Source organism: Cherax quadricarinatus, chromosome 39 (assembly GCF_038502225.1).
Source record: "Cherax quadricarinatus isolate ZL_2023a chromosome 39, ASM3850222v1, whole genome shotgun sequence".
Lineage (NCBI taxonomy): Eukaryota > Metazoa > Arthropoda > Malacostraca > Decapoda > Parastacidae > Cherax > Cherax quadricarinatus.
The window spans coordinates 15049745-15072949 of record NC_091330.1 but is presented as its reverse complement, the minus strand read 5'-3'; the positions used below and the strand labels follow the sequence as shown (position 1 = coordinate 15072949).

At 43.7% G+C, this 23205-nt stretch overlaps 1 protein-coding gene across 5 annotated transcripts in view; it reads right to left on the bottom strand.

Annotated features, from left to right (window-relative positions):
• The window catches only part of tup (LIM1_Isl and LIM2_Isl domain-containing protein tup), a 112475-nt gene that overhangs the window by 40322 nt on the left and 48948 nt on the right, over positions 1-23205 (bottom strand). For 2 of the 5 annotated variants that reach the window (XM_070092437.1, XM_070092439.1), the window contains 5 exons: positions 19282-19477; positions 4704-4802; positions 3689-3840; positions 2721-2811; positions 1956-2124 (listed from right to left, as the gene is read on the bottom strand). In XM_070092437.1, the coding sequence (XP_069948538.1) occupies positions 1956-2124; positions 2721-2811; positions 3689-3840; positions 4704-4802; positions 19282-19477 (707 nt within the window). Of the gene's footprint in view, positions 1-1955; positions 2125-2720; positions 2812-3688; positions 3841-4703; positions 4803-19281; positions 19478-19889; positions 20005-20380; positions 20532-23205 lie in introns of those variants that run through there. The other 3 variants (XM_070092440.1, XM_070092441.1, XM_070092438.1) reach the window with 3 other exon arrangements.

Here is a 23205-nt window from a genome sequence, read left to right as displayed (position 1 = left end):
TGCTCACTCACCCTACTTCCTCACTCACCCTAGCTGCTCCCTCACCCTACTTCCTCACTCACCCTAGCTGCTCACTCACCCTACTTCCTCACTCACCCTAGCTGCTCCCTCACCCTACTTCCTCACTCACCCTAGCTGCTCCCTCACCCTACTTCCTCACTCACCCTAGCTGCTCCCTCACCCTACTTCCTCCCTCACCCTAGCTGCTCACTCACCCTACTTCCTCACTCACCCTAGCTGCTCACTCACCCTACTTCCTCACTCACCCTAGCTGCTCTCTCACCCTACTTCCTCACTCACCCTAGCTGCTCCCTCACCCTACTTCCTCACTCACCCTAGCTGCTCCCTCACCCTACTTCCTCACTCACCCTAGCTGCTCACTCACCCTACTTCCTCACTCACCCTAGCTGCTCCCTCACCCTACTTCCTCACTCACCCTAGCTGCTCACTCACCCTACTTCCTCACTCACCCTAGCTGCTCCCTCACCCTACTTCCTCACTCACCCTAGCTGCTCCCTCACCCTACTTCCTCACTCACCCTAGCTGCTCCCTCACCCTACTTCTTCACTCACCCTAGCTGCTCCCTCACCCTACTTCTTCACTCACCCTAGCTGCTCCCTCACCCTACTTCCTCACTCACCCTAGCTGCTCACTCACCCTACTTCCTCCCTCACCCTAGCTGCTCACTCACCCTACTTCCTCCCTCACCCTAGCTGCTCACTCACCCTACTTCCTCCCTCACCCTAGCTGCTCACTCACCCTACTTCCTCCCTCACCCTAGCTGCTCACTCACCCTACTTCCTCCCTCACCCTAGCTGCTCACTCACCCTACTTCCTCCCTCACCCTAGCTGCTCACTCACCCTACTTCCTCCCTCACCCTAGCTGCTCACTCACCCTACTTCCTCCCTCACCCTAGCTGCTCCCTCACTCTTGTTATTAATGTAGGTTGGAGTCAGGAGACCAGTGACGGAGTACAGACTGCAAGAGAAGACATTGCAGTCATAAAGAGCTAAATCCACACGGGTCATTCAAGCCAGGGAGTAGCCGAGGCTCGATCCTCCGTCTGGTGAGTGCGTCCCTGTCAACTCACACGAGGACGATCTCCGAAATGACGTCGTTCTCGAGGACCACACCAGCCACCTAACATCCGCAATTATTATTATTATTATTATTATTATTATTATATAACAGTTAACAGAAAATATTTAAACTGGGAATGATGGATGGCTTTGGTTACAATGCCCCCCACCGCCCCCCCCCCACGCCCGAAGGTCGTGTATATTGCAACTGACACATACATACATACATACAGGAAGACTGGCCTAGTAGCGACCAGTTAAGAGGCAGGGCCAGGAGCTATGAATCGACCCCTGCAACCACAATTAGGCGAGTACACACAGATACACAAACACTTTTATCAATATATTCACATTTTATCATAATTTTTGACTCTCAATCAAGCATATTCTTCTCATAATGGTCATCTCCCTTGTTATCTCCTGTTCTTCTCCCTTATCCATCTTCTCCTAACCCCTCATCCTCCTAATCATATAAAGCTGGATTCCAATCCCTATATTTTTCTAATCCTCTTGTAGTAATTTTTTTCTACATTTCTCTAGTGTTTATAATCTATTACCTTCAATGATTATTAATGAATAATCTTTTTCATAATTACATTATTCCTGATTATCCCCCTTCACTTGTTGTCCATCTCATGTCTTCCCTCTCATCTCCGATGCTTTATCCACCTCCCCCTCACCCACCGTCGGTTTCATTTCCCATCCAGTTCTACCCTCGTTCCATCAATCCTCCAGTTCTCTTCCGCTCCATCAATCCTCCAGTTCTCTCCCGCTCCATCAATCCTCCAGTTCTCTCCCGCTCCATCAATCCTCCAGTTCTCTCCCGCTTGGCGCAACAATCCTTAAAACTAGAATAAAGTTTAGATTCGGCTCACCTCCCATACCTTTTCGTGTTGCATTTGCTTCATGAGTATAGATCTCTTCTTGTCCTTACATCTCTTGTTCTGGAACCAGACTCTGATGACCCTGGGTGAGAGTCCCGTCATCTCCACCAGCTGCTCCTTCATGAGGGCGTCGGGACGGCAGTTGGCAGCGTAACAGGTTCTGCAGGAGAGAATACGAGGTGGGACACAAGTTACGAGGGTGGCAGAAAGAGGTGAAGCTAAGTTAGTTTAAGTTAGGGAGCGGGAAACAAAGGCAGACCTAGTGGTTGAATCTGGCAGCTAAGTTCAGTGGTGATAGCAGCCTATGTGGATTTAGAAGTAGATATGAGAGGCAGAGGCGGATTTACTATGAAACTAATGAATCTTTAGCTTCAGGGCCCCTAATCTCGGGGACCCCAGAAGCCACTTTATTCTACATTGCTTAAAATTTTGGGGTCTACTGTATGAGAAGGGTTTTTTAAAAAATAATAATATAACAATTAAAATAAAAATTTAAATATTTTTAAAGTATCATGTAGGCTAGCTGTTGTTGGTTGCTAAAGGGGCCCCAATACAGTTCAAGCTTCTGGGCCCCAAAAATGTAGGTTCCCCAACTGATAAGGTTAAGGGGAGTATAACTCATTCGTTCTCACCGAAACTCCGCAATTAGGAAAGGAACCTTACGAGGAGGTTCCCATTTGTCCTGGTCCAGGACAGAGCAGAACACTCAAAGTTCCTCTGCTAAGTGAAGGGGTTTACAGTGAAGTGCGTACCAACCTGAGCGTGTGTAGCTGTTTCTCGTTCAGAACGGTCCGAACCCTTGTAGTCTTTCCCTCCCGTCGTTCCTTTCTCACCGGCTTCCCCTCACCTGTGGGAGAGAAGGCATTTATGAAATCACGCCAAGAGAAAAAGTAATCATCCATCAGGAACACCAAGAAAAAGGCATTAAAATACATCCTCGGGGGGGGGGGGATCATGGAAAACAAAATATATTTGAAAAAGTATTTAAAAAGGAACACAAAACAGCCTTGAGGAACACCAAAAGAAAATAAAAAATAATACCCAGGGGAAGGCATAGAAACCAACACACCTGTGGCCCAGCATCACCTGATAGAAATAATTACGAAAAGGATATGAACACGAATGCGTTGACTCGTGGCATCTTTACTGAAGACGTTTCTGTCCTTGAATCTTGATGCTCTCAATAAAAGTCTCTCATGTGAATGCATTCGAGTTCACTTGCCTCAAACTGTCGGCATTCGTTTGCCTTCTCACCAGATCTCTACGGAATGATAAAGAAGAACTGCCACAGATACAGTATCCATGCAGAGAGCAAATCAGGTTAAACATTATATAAAAAACAAATGTTTATAAACCCATATACTAAACCAGAAGAAGAGTGACATGTACCACGACTAACTCTTTCTCTAGGCCTACTGTGTATCCTTATGTATTTGCACTACCGTCCACAGGATGGACATGACATAGTGTACCCTATGAACTAGTCAGTAACGTCCACAGGATGGACATGGGGTACACAAACTAGCCACTACCGTCCACAGGATGGATATGGGATACATAAACTAGCTGCTACCGTCCACAGGAAGAACATAGGGTACACAATAAACTAGCCACTTCAATACTCACCATCAATCACCTTACAGGTAGTTATTGTAACCTACGAAGTTAGACAATGTGTCGACTGAGATCGAGACACAAAAGACGTAGCTCCTTAACCCACCTACCTTTGAGTTCGTTGTTGTTGACGTTAGTCGTGTTGTTGTTCTCAGCGTTGGCTTTCTTCTCGAATATATCGAAGTCGTGGCGACAGTAGAGACCGTCCTCCCGCAAGGCGAATTCATCCCCCGGAAGCAACTGCTTGCCGCATGCGGAGCATCTGCAGCATCCCGGCATGAGAGAAAAGGGAAAGTCAGGTAGAGATAACAGTATGTTATGCAAGTCAGGAAGAAAATGAAGTGTTAAATCTCACAAGGAAACGGGGGTTTTAACGCTTCACAAGGTGAAGAAAATGGGATGATGATTCTCGAAGAAAATGGGATGATTCTCACAAAGTAAATAAAACTGGATAACAAACACGATGAAATAAAACAGAAGTAAATGGAGAGGAAAAAAGGAAATAAAGATAACACATTGGAAAAAAGTAATTATAAAAATAAAGGAATACATACAAATTAAGAAGAGTTATATTTATAAAAAAAATTAGACTTCTGATTTGAAGTAGCATTTTGACAATGACTAAAGAAAAAACCATTGTTGTGGCAGCGAGCGACTTTTGACAAGCAACACGATATAACAAAAAACGATAAATGGTTTATCTTGACAGGTCCAACAGCTGATAAAACGTTTTTTAAACACCGTAGACGAGAGATGACAGTCAGGTTATAATTATCTAATCAGTAAAAATGATAAGTTTTTTTTTTATGCTGTAGTAAATTAAATTATTCATTTATCAATAGTTCATGTTTTAAAATATTTATTTACGTGTCCATAAATGTTTAAATTCTGTATTCCTGTATTTACAGAAATATATAAAATTCCAATTACCTGTCTGTCCAGTCTAATGCCTGTCAAATACACATACCAATATATATATATATATATATATATATATATATATATATATATATATATATATATATATATATTCTTCCTTATAACCCCGCTTGAGTAATTTTCTTCAACTCGATTGTCTATTCCTCCATCTATCGTCTTCCACTCCACCCGAGTGATGGTTCTCACCTGAAACAATCCAGATGGTAGATTTTCGTCCTGGCTCTCATAACCAAGTCTGTCTTCTCGAACATCCGTCCACACTTGTCGCATTTCGCACCAAATAATCTGGAAAACAATCAGAGAATACTATGTAAAAAAATAATATATACGAAATACCTTAGTTTGTTTTATGAAGAGAGAACAATGCGAAGGAACGAATGGGGTCTGAAAATAAAGATTAGTTGCTGAAGTTTTTATCTGGAGAGTTTCTCTCTGTACAGAGCGAAACGTTGCCTGATGGAATAACGTCTGCCTCGTCGGCAGACGTTATTCCATCAACGAATGCCTCGTGTTGATACAAGCCTACCACCTCGTTTTCATTAGTTTTTATCAACCATCCATTTACTCTAACTCATTCCATCCACTTGATCGAACTCTTCCAATCCACTTGTTCAAAATCTTTTATCCCACTCCACAGCCTATGCAGGACCATCACAACCCATTATCCTATTCAAAATTTTAAATGTATCCACTATCCATCCTACTCTAACGACCTAGTACGATCCCCGGTACGGGTGGAACATTAGTACGTGTTTCCTAAGATATCTGTTGTCCATGTTCACTAAGCAGTAAAATAGGTACCTGGGTGTTAGTCGACTGGTGTGGGTCGCATCCTGGGGACAAAAGTGACCTAATTTGCCCGAAATGCTCTATGTAACAACGGGCTTTCTATACAGTAGTATGTCATGTACAAGGTATACAGTCCTAGCTGACATGTACAAATAGAGATTAATATTATAGCACACGTAACACGGCCCCGCACCATTTTCTCAATTGTTCCCATTACAGCCTGTAATGTTCCCTGAACAATAATAGAGTTAGGGATTTGTACCCGGGAGAGTGCATAGAAGGTATACGAGCAGGAGGAAGAGAAAGGAGGACAAGAGGATAGGGAGGGGGGAAGAAGAGAGGTGCCCGGCTCCCTGCAGCTGCAGGCATGGAGCGCTCCGCACATTAAACACTGGGGGCCGAGATTATTTGAAGATCAACATGGCTGTCCAAACTCCAGTCTGCGATTTTGATGAGATTTCAGACGCCGAGCGAGCAGGAGGGAGTCAAACCCTAGGCCCCCAGATGGTCGAAACCCCCTCGTTTCACCTTACTAACTCTCCTCCTTACCGACAGCCCGTGGCTAGGCACCTTCTTGGCCCCACCCGGTGGTTTCTTGCGGGGGGGACCGAAGATGGAAGCCATTTGAAATATAAGAATAAATACGAGATCCCCGGCACGGAGGATTTTTCAATGTTTAGTTCACGACAAATTCAATTTTGGCTAAGGTGGTTTCTCCCTTAAATATTAACCTTTGAGAGGGAGACAAATGAATGTTTGAGGTCACGGTTACCTGAACAAACTGAAAACTCAGATATCGCGAGATGGTGATGGGAATTTTTGTTGTTGAGGGACGAGTGGTAGTGATGGGGAGGGAGATGTTAGTGATGGGGAGAGGGAGATGTTAGTGATGGGGGGAGGGAGATGTTAGTGATGGGGGGAGGGAGATGTTAGTGATGGGGAGGGAGATGTTAGTGATGGGGAGAGGGAGATGTTTGTGATGGGGGGAGGGGGATGTTGTTCAAAAGAGTCAGATGATGAACTGGTGAAGTTAATGTTGGCAAGAGAAATTGGTGGTGGTGGTAGTGGTGGTGGTAGTGGTGGTGGTAGTGGTGGTAGTGGTAGTGGTGGTAGCGGGGGTAGTGGTGGTGAGAAGAGGTTGTTGTTGGAAAGAGGGAGAGGATGCTGTTGGAGAGAGGGAGAAGCTGCTGTTGGAGAGGGAGAAAGCTGCTGGAGAGAGGGAGAGGGTACTGTTGGAGAGAGGGAGAGGGTGCTGTTGGAGAGAGGGAGAGAGTGCTGCTGGAGAGAGGGAGAGAGTGCTGCTGGAGAGAGGGAGAGACTGCTGCTGGAGAGAGGGAGAGACTGCTGCTGGAGAGAGGGAGAGACTGCTGTCGGAGAGAGGGAGAGGCTGCTGTCGGAGAGAGGGAGAGGCTGCTGTTGGAGAGAGGGAGAGGATAGTGCTGGAGAGAGGGAGAGACTGCTGTTGGAGAGAGGGAGAGACTGCTGTTGGAGAGAGGGAGAGGATGCTGTTGGAGAGAGGGAGAGGGTGCTGTTGGAGAGAGGGAGAGGGTGCTGTTGGAGAGAGGGAGAGACTGCTGTTGGAGAGAGGGAGAGACTGCTGTTGGAGAGAGGGAGAGACTGCTGTTGGAGAGAGGGAGAGGTTAATTATCTCACGTTAAGACGAGAAGAGATTTAATAAAGAATAGGTTAACTTCAAAAGTTAAATTTCTCTAAATACACGTGGTCACAGCAGGACACTTCAATACACGTGGTCACAGCAGGACACTTCAATACACGTGGTCACAGCAGGACACTTCAATACACGTGGTCACAGCAGGACACTTCAATACACGTGGTCACAGCAGGACACTTCAATACACGTGGTCACAGCAGGACACTTCAATACACGTGGTCACAGCAGGACACTTCAATACACGTGGTCACAACAGGACACTTCAATACACGTGGTCACAGCAGGACACTTCAATACACGTGGTCACAGCAGGACACTTCAATACACGTGGTCACAGCAGGACAGTCCAATACACGTGGTCACAGCAGGAATCTTCAATACACGTGATCACAGCAGGACACTTCAATACACATTGTCACAGCAGGACAGTTCAATACACGTGGTCACAGCAGAACAGTTCAATACACGTGGTCACAGTAGGACACTTCAATACACGTGGTCACAGCAGGACACTTCAATACACGTGGTCACAGCAGATGAGCTCAATAATACACGTGGTCACAGCAGGACAGTTCAATATATGCGGTCACAGAAGGACAGCTCAATAATACACGTAGTCACAGCAGGACAGCTCAATAATACACGTGGCCACAGCAGGACAGCTCAATAATACAAGTGGTCACAACAGGACAGTTCAGTACACGTGGTCACAGCAGAACAGTTCAATACACGTGGTCACAGCAGGACAGTTCAATACACGTGGTCACAGCAGGTGAGCTCAATAATACACGTGGTCACAGCAGGACAGTTCAATATATGCGGTCACAGAAGGACAGTTCAATACACGTGGTCACAGCAGGTGAGCTCAATAATACAAGTGGTCACAACAGGACAGCTCAATAATACACGTGGTCACAGCAGGACAGATCAGTAACACATGTGGTCACAGCAGGACAGCTCAATAATACACGTGGTCCCAGCAGGAAAGCTCAATATTACACGTGGTCACAACAGGACAGCTCAATACACGTAGTCACAACAGAACAGTTCAATACACGTGGTCACAATAGGAGAGCTGAATACACGTGGTCACAGCAGGACAGCTGAATACACGTGGTCACAATAGGACAGCTGAATAATACACGTGGTCACAGGACAGCTGAATACACGTGGTCACAGCAGAACAGTCCAATACACGTGGTCAAAGCAGAGCACTTCAATACACGTGGTCACAGCAGAATAGTCCAATACACGTGGTCACAGCAGGACAATTCAATACACTTAGTCACAGCAGGACAGCTCAATAATATACTTGGTCACAGCAGGACAGCTCAATAATACACGTGGTCACAGCAGGACAGCTCAATAATACACGTGGTCACAGCAGGACAGCTCAGTAATACACGTGGTCACAGCAGGACAGCTCATTAATACACGTGGTCACAGCAGGACAGTTCAATACACGTGATCGCAATAGGACAGCTGAATAATACACGTGGTCACAGCAGGACAACTGAATAATACACGGGGTCACAGCAGGACAATTGAATATACCTGGCCACAGCAGGACAGCTGAACACACGTGGTCACAGCAGGACAGCTCAATAATACACGTGGTCACAGCAGAACAGCTCAATAACACGAGGTCACAGCAGCACTGTTCAATAACACACGAGGTCACAGCAGGACAGCTCAATAACACGTGAGGTCACGGGAAAGCGCAACACGCGAGGTCACAGCAAGACAGCTCAATAACACACGAGGTCACAGCAAAACAGCTCAATAACACACGAGGTCACAACAAGACAGCTCAATAATACACGAGGTCACAGCAAGACAGCTCAATAACACACGAGGTCACAGAAGAACAGCTCAGTAATAACTCTTCACTCTAATATCTAAAAGGTAAAAACTATCATTATTCCTAACTTAAATATCAAACTTCAAAACTTGTAGGACGACTTGAGTATTCTGGTGAAAGATACCATCAAATCAAGTGTACTATCGTAAGTGTACTATCATGACATTCACTATCGTAAGTGTATTGTCATATCAAATGTACTATCATAACATCAATGGTATACAATACCGAGAAGTTGAAGAATCAGACACAATTACAACAAATGGGCATCTTTATTACGTAGACGTTTTGTCCAGCAGTGACTATCCACACAATACAGGGACAGAAACAGAAGACTGAAGTGGAAGAGACAATCAGTCCCTCGTTCTAAGTGTTCAGTACCGTAGTCGTGATCAGTCTGCACTAAAGCTTCATGTGCGTCACTAACTCATAACACTTCACATATCACAATGACTCGTGTATTAAAGATCCTTCCCCCACCTTTCATGGGGGAAGGAAGTCCTCTGTTGTCAGTCAAGAAGTCGCGAAGGAAACCTTACTGTACAGAAAGTAACTTATATTTTTTAGGTCAAATGCTTTCGTCGTTTACGTAAGAAATAAAGAATATAACATCAAAGTTAGTTGATTATTCAAATTTGTAAACCATTTAAGGTAACCATTAGCTCTTAATCTGACAGCTCTCACTCATTCACAAGCTGCTAAAAGGGAGGTAAATGCCTCTGGTATCTCGTTACAAAGAAATGTGTTGACAAGAATCTGTGTAGCATGACAGTGGTGGAAAGAGGGAGATGTTGGTAAAAGAGAGATGGTGGTGAGGGGCGGGAGATGGAGAGAGATGATGGTGATGGAGAGAGGGAGATGATGGTGGTGGAGAGAGGGAGATGATGGCGGAGAGAGAGGGAGATGATGGCGGTGATGCTGGAGCTTGTACAATTCATTCACAAAATAACTCCTTGCACTATCATACCGCCATCACGTCTTCTGTATTAGAGTGCTACCACGAACATCATATTTAATTATTCACGTGCTTCTGGAAATCCTGGAAAATACTATACAGAGAACGCCTCAAGATTACGGATGATGATATACTCTTGAAAGAAGAAATGCTTAATATTTGCAAGCAACGCCATCACAAAATTCATCCACGTGTACATAAAGAGCATCTCGAGCTGACAGTAATTTACTTAATGCTCCACAGTGTGGTGTTCACAAGGCTGAAGCTGTGTACCATGCAGCACAGATGCTACTAGTAATAAATGACATTAGGATACCTCTGTTTCATTCTCAATGTAAGATGACGATACACGAGCAAAGTGGGATGAAATACTTGGCAATGTACGCAGTGAGACACTAAGTACCTTCCTGGTTCGCAATTCCTCTCCCATCTTCTCGAACTCATCTGGAGCATCTTAAGAAGTTTAGGTTCCGTGGAGATGAAATTTTAGTAATTGTTTCCACAGCATTGTCTCTTCCTCTGTGTTACTGAAGTGAAGAGTTCATTTCGCTTTCTTATTTTATGAGGACTTGCGACTCGAAGTGAGGCGAATGCTAAACGCTTCAAAAATTCTTAGAGGTAGACTGCTATACACTAGCCGATCTTAAGGGAAAAAACCTTGCCTGTCTTCAGGTCATAAAGAATAGCGGACAGTTTTTCTTTCGAGTTCATCCATTGGAATGACAGATGGCCAGTAATTACGTCAGGAAAATGTTAGCAATGAGGAGGCTGTGAGGGCAGGTGCTCCCGTCCCAAACTTCAACAGTCGTCTCATTAATAATCAAGACCAGCTTCAGTAACTCCTGCAGGTTATGGAGAGAGACTGATAGCTTCCCCCTAATGCAAAGAAGCCAACCATGAAAAGAGGACTTCAAAAGAATTAATCTAATTAAGCCATAGCTGTGGATTAGGGGATGCCGAGTTTCAAGACAAATACACCGAGTATATTTGTCCTGCGCAAAGTTTCCACACGAAGTGTGGAAACATTGCACAATAAAGTCTAGACACATCTTGCCCACGATTGAGTATGAAATACATTCAGGTAATGCAAGGGACTCAGAAGTAATAATGGCAGAAGATCTCACTTTCAAGGACCACAACAGCGTGATTATGACAACTGCAGGGAAAATCATAGGCTGGATGACAGGAACTTTCAAAACATGGGACGCTTAGCCAGTAATGATACTCTAAGTCACTTATTTTCCCTAGATTTTAATATTATTGTACTGTAACAGCCACTTTCAAGGACAGCGACATCACATAACTGGAGAATACACAAATAACCTTCATTGTTCATATAAATTCAGACAAAAACATTCCCAATAATTTAAAGTCCCTCGAACTGGGTTACTTAGAAAGTAGCAAAGAAAGATAACCCATAAATTACACCTTGAAAATTTGAGGAGGACTGATCCCAAATTTGTACACACAAATCAATTCCTAATGTTACATGAGTACACTTAGAAATATAGGAAAGAGTAAGATGATGAGGATAACAAAACAATTAGGTAATAGATGATTGGATATCAGATTGGAGGGAGAGAGTATGGAGGTGGTGAATGTGGTTAGATATTGGGAGTGGACGTGTCAGCAGATGAATCTATGAAGGATGAGGTGAATCATAGAATTGACGAGAGTGAGTGGTGCACTGAGGAGTCTGTGGAGACAATGAACTTTATCCATGAAAGCAAAGAGGGGAATGTATGAGAGTATAGGCATACCAACTCTCCTGTATGGGTGTGAGGCATGGGTTGTGAATGATGCTACAAGGAGAAGGCTGGAGGCAGTGGAGATGTCATGCATGAGAGCAATGTGTGGTACGAATATAATGCAGAGAATCAGTAGTTTGGAGATTAGAAGGTGTGTGATTACCAAAACTATTATCCAGAGGGTTGAGGAGAGGTCGAGATGGTTTGGACAGAGAGAGGGTGGAAAGAAATAGATTGACTTCGAGAATGTATAAATCTGTAGTGGAGGGAAGGCGGGGTAGGGGTCGGCCAAGGAAAGGTTGGAAGGAGAGGGTAAAGGAGGCTTTGTGTGCGAGGGGCTTGGACTTCCAGTAAACGTGCATGAGCGTGTTAGATAGGAGCGAATAGAGACAAATGGTTTTTAGGACTTTACGTGTTGTTGGAGTTTAAGCAAGGTAACATTTATGAAAGGATTCAGGGAAACCGACAGGCCGGACTTGATTCCTGGAGATGGGAAGTACAGTGTCAGCACTCTGAAGGAAGGGTGTTAATGTTGCAGTTTTATAACAGTAGTATAAGAATGCCTCTGGTAAGACAGTGATGGACTGAGTGGTGATGAAAATTTTTCTTTTTCGGGCCACCCTGCCTTGGTGGGAAACGGCCGATGTCTTAAATATATGTGTATATGTGTGTGTATATTATATATATATATATATATATATATATATATATATATATATATATATATATATATATACACACACACACACACACACACACACACACACACACACACAGGGCAACAAGTGTGCCGAAGTTGTGTAGAGCACAACAATGTGTGGGCAGACCTACTTGGGTCCTCAAGGTGTTCAATGATATGTCATAATAGGCTGCCACCGAGACATTGCTCCCAACATATCCCTGTCACAATGTACCGTTGTTTTGTTTGTCTCCAACGGTGTGCGTGTGTGTACTCGCCTAATTGTTGTTACAGGAGTCGATTCACAGCTCCTGGCCCCATGTGTGTGTGTGTATGTATTTTCTCTCTAAGTGAAACATTATGAGCATTAGCAATTTGCATCAAAACAACAATTTTCAAGACTGTTAACGTGCTGATGCTCTGAAGAACTATTCTCAGCGCCGCTGAAAGCTAAACACTTCTTTCATCTTCTTGCCTTTGTGATTAAATATTATTTTCCACGCTATTTTAAAGCAGCGCGTCAAACAAATCCAACAGAATTACTTTACTGTGTATATTTTCTCAAGAGATTCATGACACGTACGACAGGGAAAGGAAACAATACGATATATTATTACTGGATTGGTCATACGTCGTGGCAGCGGGAGGGCGGCGGCATCGCCGGAATGTAAACAAACACCCACAGCTCCTACACTTCCACACCTCGCCAATAACATAATTAAACATTATTATTTCCCGCACCTCCTCTATTTTACATGCACTCTACAACCAACAGACGTATTGTGAAAATCTCTATACAGCTGCCTTATTCTTTATGTACACCGATTCAACGCTACTGTCTCGAAAAAAATAAAACAAATCGAATACCAATAATTCTAAATCATTACACCATCCGCCATATTGACCCCTGTCTCGCATGGTCACTAATTTCTGAAACTTTCTCTACCCTGGTGAAATAAGCCAGAAACTCCAGCAATCATCCATCAAAGATCAAACATAAAAGTAAAACGCCTCTTATACGGACATTCTCCCATCTCTACCAGCCAGACTAGTCGAGGAAAGAGAAAAGAATAAGGAGTTGAAAAAGGCCGTTTGATCGGTTCTTGAATTTCATCACGGTCAATTAAATTCTCCTTAAAAAGCGCCACTGAGGCTCTGGGTGTTTTACCGCGCCTCAGAGGGGAGATGAGAACACGGGCAAGGGGAGGAAGAGGTATAGCGATACCGAGAGGAGATGGGTAGCTACTGATGTGGGGAGTGAAATGGGCTCTGCAGTTCTGAGGAAATGGGGAGGGGATTGAAATGGGTACCACTAGTCAGAGGGAAAAGATTAGAGTGGGGAGACTGGAATAGGGGAAAGGAGGAATTTAAGAAGGGAGAGAGGTAGACAATGGAGTGGGGAGAGAGGGATACCATGAGTTCGAGGGGAAAACAAACGGGGAATAGAGATGTCCGGGAATTTTAGTAAGGGAGTAACAAGGGGAAAATTTTTATAAACTCTGAAACAAGAGATATTTTTATAATGATATTGAAAGGAAAGTTGTAAAGGGGAGAGAGAGAGAGAGAGAGAGAGAGAGAGAGAGAGAGAGAGAGACAGACAGACAGACAGAGAGAGAGATTCACAGACAGTCACGTAAAGATACCTAAGTCTGTGCAAGCAGAACATGGAGGGCGAGGTGGGGGAACACCCCCATACTCCCTCCTCTTGTACACCAGGTTTGGTCCAGGTAAACACCACAGAGAGAGTATCCCACGCCTGCCTGAGTCTCTTCTCCACATGTCTCCTTTACCTTTATCCACGCAGTTTTCTATCCTTGTCTCTTACGTAGGTTCGGCAGTATCCAGACATGCTGGGCTAGCCTCTGCTCACAACCTACATCCTCCAGTTTTTCTCTATCCTTTATTCTAAACATCTTACATCAATCTCTAGCCTCAAGATGTCCGCATTATGCAAACGCTATCTCTCGTTCTCGTTCTCTCTCTATCTCCCCCTCTTCCCCTCTCCACAATCCTCTATCCCCACAGCAAGCTCTCCCTGTTCCCCTGACCGCTGCCAACCAGCCCAAGGAGTTGCCGCTGTACACTGGGTTATAAAATAAAGCTAGCAGACAGGTGACCAGTCAGGCGGGGATGGGGGGATTATACCAAGGTAGGAATTATAGATTTAGGGTAATAGAATCGTAGTGGCGGTGGTAGTAAGAGGGGTAGAGTAGGGGAGGAGGTGTTAGGGAAGGTGGTAGTTAGAGGTGGCGATAACAACCATCTCTCACGGAGGTGTCGGCGATACCTGTCAATGTTTTGTTCAGTGATGGGTGTTGTGTTAGCTGTAGTAGTGGTGGTGGTGGTAGCAGTAATGGCAGCAACAGTAGCAACGGTAGTAGTATCAGCAGGAACAGTAAGAACAGTAGTAGTAGTAGTAGCAGCAGCAGCAGAAGTTAGTAGTAACAGTAGCAATAGTAGCAGCAGCAGTAGTATGGAGTAGTAGTAGCAGCAGCAGCAGAAATAATAGCAATAGAAGTATGTAGCTGGTCTGGTAGTACCAGTCATAACAGCGGAGTTGATGCTCCAAGGAGAGTATGAATTAACTGATTATAGAGATGACAAAATAGTGGTTATAGCCAAAATAAAGTAAGGTGCTGTATCCACCAATTAAATGTCGCGGCGCTGCTGTTCATATAATCTATAGCAATGGTGTGGCAATTATAGAATTATCGCCGGCTAAGTATAGCAGTTAATAGCTTTCACGCAAAAATTATACAGCCAGTGACGGAGGACTTCCGTGCTTGCGTCGAAAATTATCAAATTACAGACGAGAGATTATGGAACGAGATTATTCATGACTGATAATTATGTTATTACACAAAAATTATAGATCTATGATACTGGACTGCCTGAGGCTCTAATAATTATAACAGTTATGCTATTATAGATCACGTGTAATGATTTCCAGTAATTGTGTAATGTGTCTCGAAGCTGGGGGAGATTTTTGATCCGAGGAAATTGAGCTAAACACGTAAGAGTCATACAGTGTCTGGGGGGGAGGATGGGAGGCAATCGGGTCTGATCCGAGGAAATGGAGATTAGCTCCAATTCCTCCCATCAATAGCCTCATGTATATCGCAACAGTCTACATACACACACAACACAAACACAAAAACACACAACACACACACACAACACATACACAAAACACACACAAAGATCTCACAGAACTAGAACAACATTGCTTATCAATTAAGATATTATAGCTCTCAATGAACTCAGCATTTTAAAACCATTTTTATTAGCCTGTCCGGCCACTCTGCTTAATGAGACTCTCGTAATGTAAGAAATCTTCCCCACAACCTTTTCTGAATATTAATACAATATTCACGATCTTCCCGTCTTCTGGAAGTGCACACTGAGAATTCTCCACAGGCAACTGACTTGTTACTAACACTTTCTCACAACCCAAGGTAGTGTGCGATTTGGTCACTCTTGCTTTTTTCCCTTATTTCCCCGGCTTTCGTGGCGTTTCAGTTGTGTTATTATATTCATCCGGAAGCGCTAAAACAACAGGGGTCACAGAGCGCCCTCGAAATGGGAGGAAATTAGATGTGATCGGACGGGGGAAGGGTAGCTGTTTCAGTGACTCGTGAAGCCTTCGTCAAGACGATATACTTGAAGGGACTTTCAAAGATATTAGTTTTATTCGCTACTCTTCCAGAAAATCTTCGTATGAAACACCAAAATCCTCATTCATTATTAAAAGCTTCATTCCCACTTCTAAAACTATTGTAACTTTATTTAGGCACAGGTACACAAGTACAATTATCATATAATGTAAATTACTCACTAGGATAACCCAAAAAAAGTCAAACTGACTCATTTTTCCATTGGGGTCGTTATAACTATTATACAGTGTCTTACATTGCAAGCTGAAGGGCCAGCTTAGAACATAAGAACGAAGGAACACTGCAGAAGGCCTTCTGGCCCATGCGTTTGCATAATGCGAGGTCCAAGTCTCCTACCAGCTTAAGCCAATGCACCTAACCTAGTCAGGTCAGGTCACATTGACTTAAGGGAGGAACACGGCAACAGACCTGGTAGCACAAGCTATCAGGTCCAACTCACACCCACCCACATCCACTCATGTATTTATCCAACCTATTTTTAAAACTACACAACGTTCTGGCCTCTATAACTGTACTCGGGAGTTTGTTCCACTCATCCACAACTCTATTACCAAACCAGTACTTTCCTATATCCTTCCTGAATCTGAATTTTTCCAACTTGAAACCATTGCTGCGAGTCCTGTTTAGGCTAGATATTTTCAGCACACTATTTACATCCCCTTTATTTATTCCTGTCTTCCATTTATACACCTCAATCATATCCCCCCTAATTCTACGTCTTTCTAGAGAGTGCAGATTCAGGGCCCTTAGTCTATCCTCATAGGGAAGGTTTCTGATACATGGGATCAACTTTGTCATCCTCCTTTGTACATTTTCCAGAGCATTTATATTCATTCTGTAATACGGTGACCAAAACTGTGCAGCATAATCTAAATGAGGCCTAACCAAGCATGTATAGAGTTGAAGAACAACCTGAGGACTCCTATTATTTATGCTTCTTGATATGAAGCCAAGGATTCTATTAGCTTTATTGCGAACACTTATGCACTGTTGTCTTGGTTTCAGATTACTGCTAACCAGAACTCCTAAATCTTTTTCGCAATCCGTAATATTAAGATCTACATTATTTAGTTTATATGTGGCATGGTTATTGTCCTGTCCAACATTTAGAACTATGCATTTGTCTATATTAAACTGCATCTGCCACCTCTCCGACCACTGCATCAGTCTACTCAAATCTTCCTGGAGTGCTCTAATGTCCTCGTCAGAATGAATTCGACGGCCTATTTTGGTGTCATCGGCAAACTTGCCGTTGTCGCTCTTTATGCCCTCATCTATGTCGTTTATGTAGATTGTGAACAGCAGGGGGCCCAACACTGACCCCTGTGGAACCCCGCTCGTGACGCTTCCCCACTCTGATTTCTCCCCATTTATGCAAACTCTCTGCTGCCTATTTGTCAACCATGCCTCTATCCATGAAAAAATTTCTCCTCCTATTCCATGTGCCTTAATTTTCCTCAATAGTCTCTGATGTGGGACCCTGTCAAAAGCCTTACTGAAGTCCATATACACAATATCATATTCATTACCATGATCTACCTCCTCAAATACCTTAGTGAAAAAAGTTAATAAATTCGTAAGGCAGGAACGCCCCTTTGTAAAACCATGCTGAGATTCGTTGATTAATTTATGCTCTTCAAGGTGGCTACGAACTGCCTCGGCAATTATTGATTCCATAAATTTTCCCACTATGGAGGTTAGGCTTATTGGTCTATAGTTCGAAGCTAAGGACCTGTCACCTGCTTTAAAAATAGGTATCACATTTGCCATTTTCCACTTATCTGGCACCATGCCAGTTTGTAGTGATATGTTGAAAAGATTAGCCAAAGGTTTGCTAAGCTCCTCTTTACATTCCTTTAGAACCCTTGCATACAGTTCATCAGGGCCTGGAGATTTGTTAGGTTTTAATTTATCTATTTGCCTAAGGACCATGTCACTTGTGACCCTAATCGTGCACAGTTTATTATCGTCCTGTTCTACAAAATATATCATTTCCGGAATATCGCTGGTATCCTCCTGTGTAAAAAATTCTACACATTTCCTTATCACTGTCAGTGAGCTGACCCGAGGAAAGTTAACTTATGGCATTAAGCGTGACTCCGTGGTCACCACTATGGCATCACTGAAGGCTCTTGACTCACGTAATGACTGACAACACTGGAGGAGCCTGGTACACACACAAAGAACTTAAAGCAGTGAACCATACTAACATTCCTACCCAATAATGTTGATAATGTGAACCAAAAAGGGGTTTAGTAAAGTCTTGCACACAACCCAAACATAGGAGAATGAAACTTATAAAGACGTTTGAGTCCGACTTGGACCATGAAGTAGTCACACACAGGAAGGAAGGGAAGGCAGCCGGTATACATACGAGAGCAGAGAAATTACATAAAAGTAGGTAACCACATTTATGGAGCTGTTTGTGTTGTATACGTAGAGATGTGCATGTGGGTGCTAGTTCCCAGTTGTCACAGGCACTTGTCAATAGACATTTGGCCGTGTACTCGCCTATTTGTGGTTGCAGGGGCCGATTCATAGCTCCTGGCCCCGCCTCTTCGCTGGTCGCTACTAGGTTCACTCTCGCCCTGCTCCATGAGCTTTATCGTGTGTGTGTGTGTGTGTGTGTGTGTGTGTGTGTGTGTGTGTGTGTGTGTGTGTGTGTGTGTGTGTGTGTGTGTGTGTGTGTGTGTGTGTAGGAAGAGTGTATGAGTGGGTGGATGTATACTCAAGACCTGGTGTATTGACAGAAGCAGCAGCCGTCCCCACAAGTACCTAGTGGGGACGGCTGGCGACTCTCCCACTTTTACCTGCCTTTCTTTTAACCCCCCTTTACCCTAGTTTCCTCTCTCCTTAAACTGCGTCTCTCTCTCTCTCTCCTCAAGGGAGGTTCCTTGATGCTGGCGAGGGGTTTTTGATATAGGGAATTGGATTTGTGCTCCAGTTCCCTGAATTGATCCTGAATGTCTTCCATCCCCTCCTCCCACATGCGCTGTATAATTCTCGGGGTTTAGCGCTCCCCCATGATTATAATAATAATAATAATTTCTCTCTCTCTCTCTCTCCCACGTGTTCTCCTATTTGGCTACCCACACTAACCCTCTATTTCAAACACACTCATCTACACACACTCTTCACTCAACATACATCTAAGCATTTTCGTAACCTCAAATATCACTTCCTCGCCCTCCCTCATTCCAGCCACTTTCCCAGAGAGAGAGAGAGAGAGAGAGAGAGCAGCATCAAGGCACACCCTCCCCCATCCTGCCTTAAAACCTTCAAATGTTAGTAAACAAAAACAAAACGCCTAAAAATTAAACTCGGTCAACTAGCGTTACACTAGACAACAGGCGACAAATCTGTACGGCGAGTGTGAGAGCACCTACCTGACGTAGTCCCTCTTACAGTAGGTCTTGCCGTCCCTGACGAAGCAGGTGCAGTACTCGTCCAGGAACTGGTGGCAGTCGACACACTTGAGGCAGGCAGCGTGCCACTCCATGTCCGGTGCCACCCGCAGGATGTACTGGTCGTGAATCACGCCTCCACAACCTATACACACTGACACTCTCCCGCCTCTCTCCGCTGAGAGAGAGAGAGAGAGAGAGAGAGAGAGAGAGAGAGAGAGAGAGAGAGAGAGAGAGAAACAGTGAATGAGAGAGAGAGAGAGAGAGAAACAGTGAATGAGAGAGAACAAAGAGGCAGCAGCAGCGAGTTAGAGGAAAAATGAAGAGACAGAAACAGAGAACACAGGAGGAGCAGAGAGAGAGAGAGAGAGAGAGAGAGAGAAAGAAACTGTTAGTTGTTGAATGATCTGACTATATTAACCTTATATATACTAATTAAATACATACTTTCACCGAGTCAACATACCAGCACAATTATTATTGTAATAATAATTATTATTTTCTTGAGGAAAGCACTAAATCTGCAAGGGCAGGGGGAAGAGGTGCAGTTCCAGTTCCTTGGACCAAAAAAAGTCCTTAAAAAGACGAACCTTTAAAGGGAGGGAAGGGTGCCTTGATGTTGTTGGGCTCTTAATGCAAGGAACCAGATAAACTCTCCTCCTCCTTCCTCGGATCGAACCTGATTGCCTCCTATTCCCCAGGAACTCTATGACCCATACGGGTTTATCGTTATCCCGTGAGTATAAAGCTATAATAATAATAATAATAATAATAATAATAATAATAATCACGAAATCATGGATTTTTTAATTGCATATTAATTAAACTCTCCGCCACACCCTCCGCCACACCCTCCGCCACACCCTCCGCCACACTCTCCGCCACACCCTCCGCCACACCCTCCGCCACACCCTCCGCCACACCCTCCGCCACACCCTCCGCCACACTCTCCGCCACACCCTCCGCCACACTCTCCGCCACACTCTCCGCCACACCCTCCGCCACACTCTCCGCCACACTCTCCGCCACACTCTCCGCCACACCCTCCGCCACACCCTCCGCCACACCCTCCAATACTTACCAACTCAGTCTTTACAGAGCCACTAGTCAACGTTCGCCTGTCAATACTTAACTCGTTTAACATCCACGAGAAAGTTATTGAACCTCTGGGTAGGTTCAGCACCTAGGTTCAGTTTCTGAAACTTTGGGTAGGTTCAGCACCTAGGTTCACTGTTTCTGAAACTTTGGGTAGGTTCAGCAGCCAGGTTCACGGTTTCTGAACCTCTGGTACGTTTAACATCCGGGTTCACTGTTTTATGAAGCTCTGAGTGCGTTTAACACTCAATTAAGTTGGTTAATGGGGGTTTAAAGCCTACCGACTACACGATGGTCATTAACGCTGCATGTTACCTGTACACCTCCAGTCACACATACTTTCTAAAATAAGTATTGAAGTAAGTTTTAGTGTATATACACTGACAGACATACACCGACAATATATATATATATATATATATATATATATATATATATATATATATATATATATATATATATATATATATATACACCTCTCGGTGAATTTATTCTGTTAACTCAGGTTCACATTGATCTGTTCGACACTCAGGATCAGATTGATCCCTTCAACATCCAGAATCTTTAATCTTTCGGTTCATTCAACTCATTGTTTCACATTCAATTTATTTTTCAAGGACTCAAATAGGAAGTAGGATGATAAATACACTATTAATATTATTATTATTATTATTATTATTATTATTATTATTATTATTATTATTATTATTATTATTATGAGGGTAAGTCCTAGTAAGTAAGTTTATTCAGGTATACACAATACAGTTACATAGAATTATCATACATAGCAGCATATGTGTAGAGAACCTGGGATAACCCAAAAAAGTCAGACAGAGTGACTTATTTCCATTGAGGTCCTTTTACCTTATTATTATAATATAAAGGTTATAATATTTTCTTATTATTCTATAATGAAGATAACATCTTATTATCATACTAAAAAGACTATCTACTATACGAGGGTCATTAAGGCTATCTACAATACGAGGGTCATTACTAGGAATAAGGTAAAATTTACACGTATGTTAGCTAAAAAATAGAAAATCATTCCCCTCCCTTTCTGTAGCTACATTCATCAGACACCTTTTTGGCACTCTTCTTGAACTGGTTCAAGCTATGATTGGCTTTGACATGTGCGGGTAGTCTGTTCCATTTCTTTATTGCTGTACAATAAAAGGTGTTTGAAGCCTGGCCACTGACTGTGGGTACTACAAAGTTGTGCTCTCTCCCCCTAGTACTATGACTGCTTCAGTTCCCAACCTTGACAAAAATTAGCAGCAAGATATTCTGGACACTGTTTGTGAGCAATTTTATAAACATGATTTAGCTTCAGTTGTTTTACTCTGTCTTCAACATTCAGCATATCCAACTGCTGTAATTCATCCTGGCCTACATGTTCTCTTGGTCCCAGCCCCAGGATGAATCTTACGATTTTGTTCTGGGTGATTTGCAGTCTATCTTTCAGTTTTTTGTCAAGGCAGAGTACCGTGATGAGCAAGCGTAGTCCATATGGCATTGTATAAGGGCTAGACATAGGGTCCTGCGAGCCTCAGTAGGTAGACACTGTGCTTGTCTATACAGGAACTTCAGTCTGGCATTCGCTTTCTTTACTAAACTGTTCCCTATCAATTCTCCTGACATGCATGGGTCAAAGGGGAATCCCAGATATTTTACTGATGAAACCAAAGTGATGGGCTCCCCATTACACTGGACATTAAAATAGCTCTTGTAAGGGGGAAATAGTCTGGTTTAATCCGAGGGAGAGGAGAAGTAGCTCGAATTCTTAGGATCAAGGTACACCGGCATCAAGGTACACCCCCTTCCCCCCTCCACCGCTTGAAAGCAATATAAGCATTGTTGCTGTTGTTGATGGTTTATAGGGGCAATGACGTGTCGTGCCGTAGGACTCCTACTCTCGAAGGTCTGGTGAATATACTGGCTAAGTCTGGACTCGTAATGGAGAGGAAACAGGTTTCATTTCTTAAACGAAATAGTGACAATGCGTTTCAAATTAAGTGAGGCAAATATCCCTCCCGTACATCCCTTGTTTGAACCCCCGGCAGAACCAGACTCTCGCATCACTAACTACCCTCACCTGAGTCAACAACAAAAGGCTTGATAAGCGGGATACTTGTGCAACATTTGAGTATCTTTATTCAGGAAACGTTTCGCCAGCCAGTGGCTTCTTCAGTCTAATGCAAAAAAGGGTGGAGAGGAGTTAGAGGTAATCAGTCCCGTCTGCTTATTTATCGAGTTATTTATTAAATTGTCTCCATTCACTCCTATCTAACACGCTCACGCACGCTTGCTGGAAGTCCAAGCCCCTTACCCACAAAACCTCCTTTACCCCCTCTCTCCAACCCTTTCGAGGACGACCCCTACCCCGCCTTCCTTCCCCTATAGATTTGTATGCTTTCCATGTCATTCTACTGTGATCCATTCTCTCTAAATGACCAAACCACCTCAACAACCCCTCTTCTGCCCTCTGACTAATACTTTTATTAACTCCACACCTTCTCCTAATTTCCACACTCCGAATTTTCTGCATAATATTTACACCACACATTGCCCTTAAACAGGACATCTCCGCTGCCTCCAACCGTCTCCTCGCTGCTGCATTTACCACCCAAGCTTCACACCCATATAAGAGTGTTGGTACTACTATACTTTCATACATTCCCTTCTTTGCCTCCATAGATAACGTTTTTTGACTCCACATATACCTCAACGCACCACTCACCTTTTTTCCCTCATCAATTCTATGATTAACCTCATCCTTCATAAATCCATCCGCCGACACGTCAACTCCCA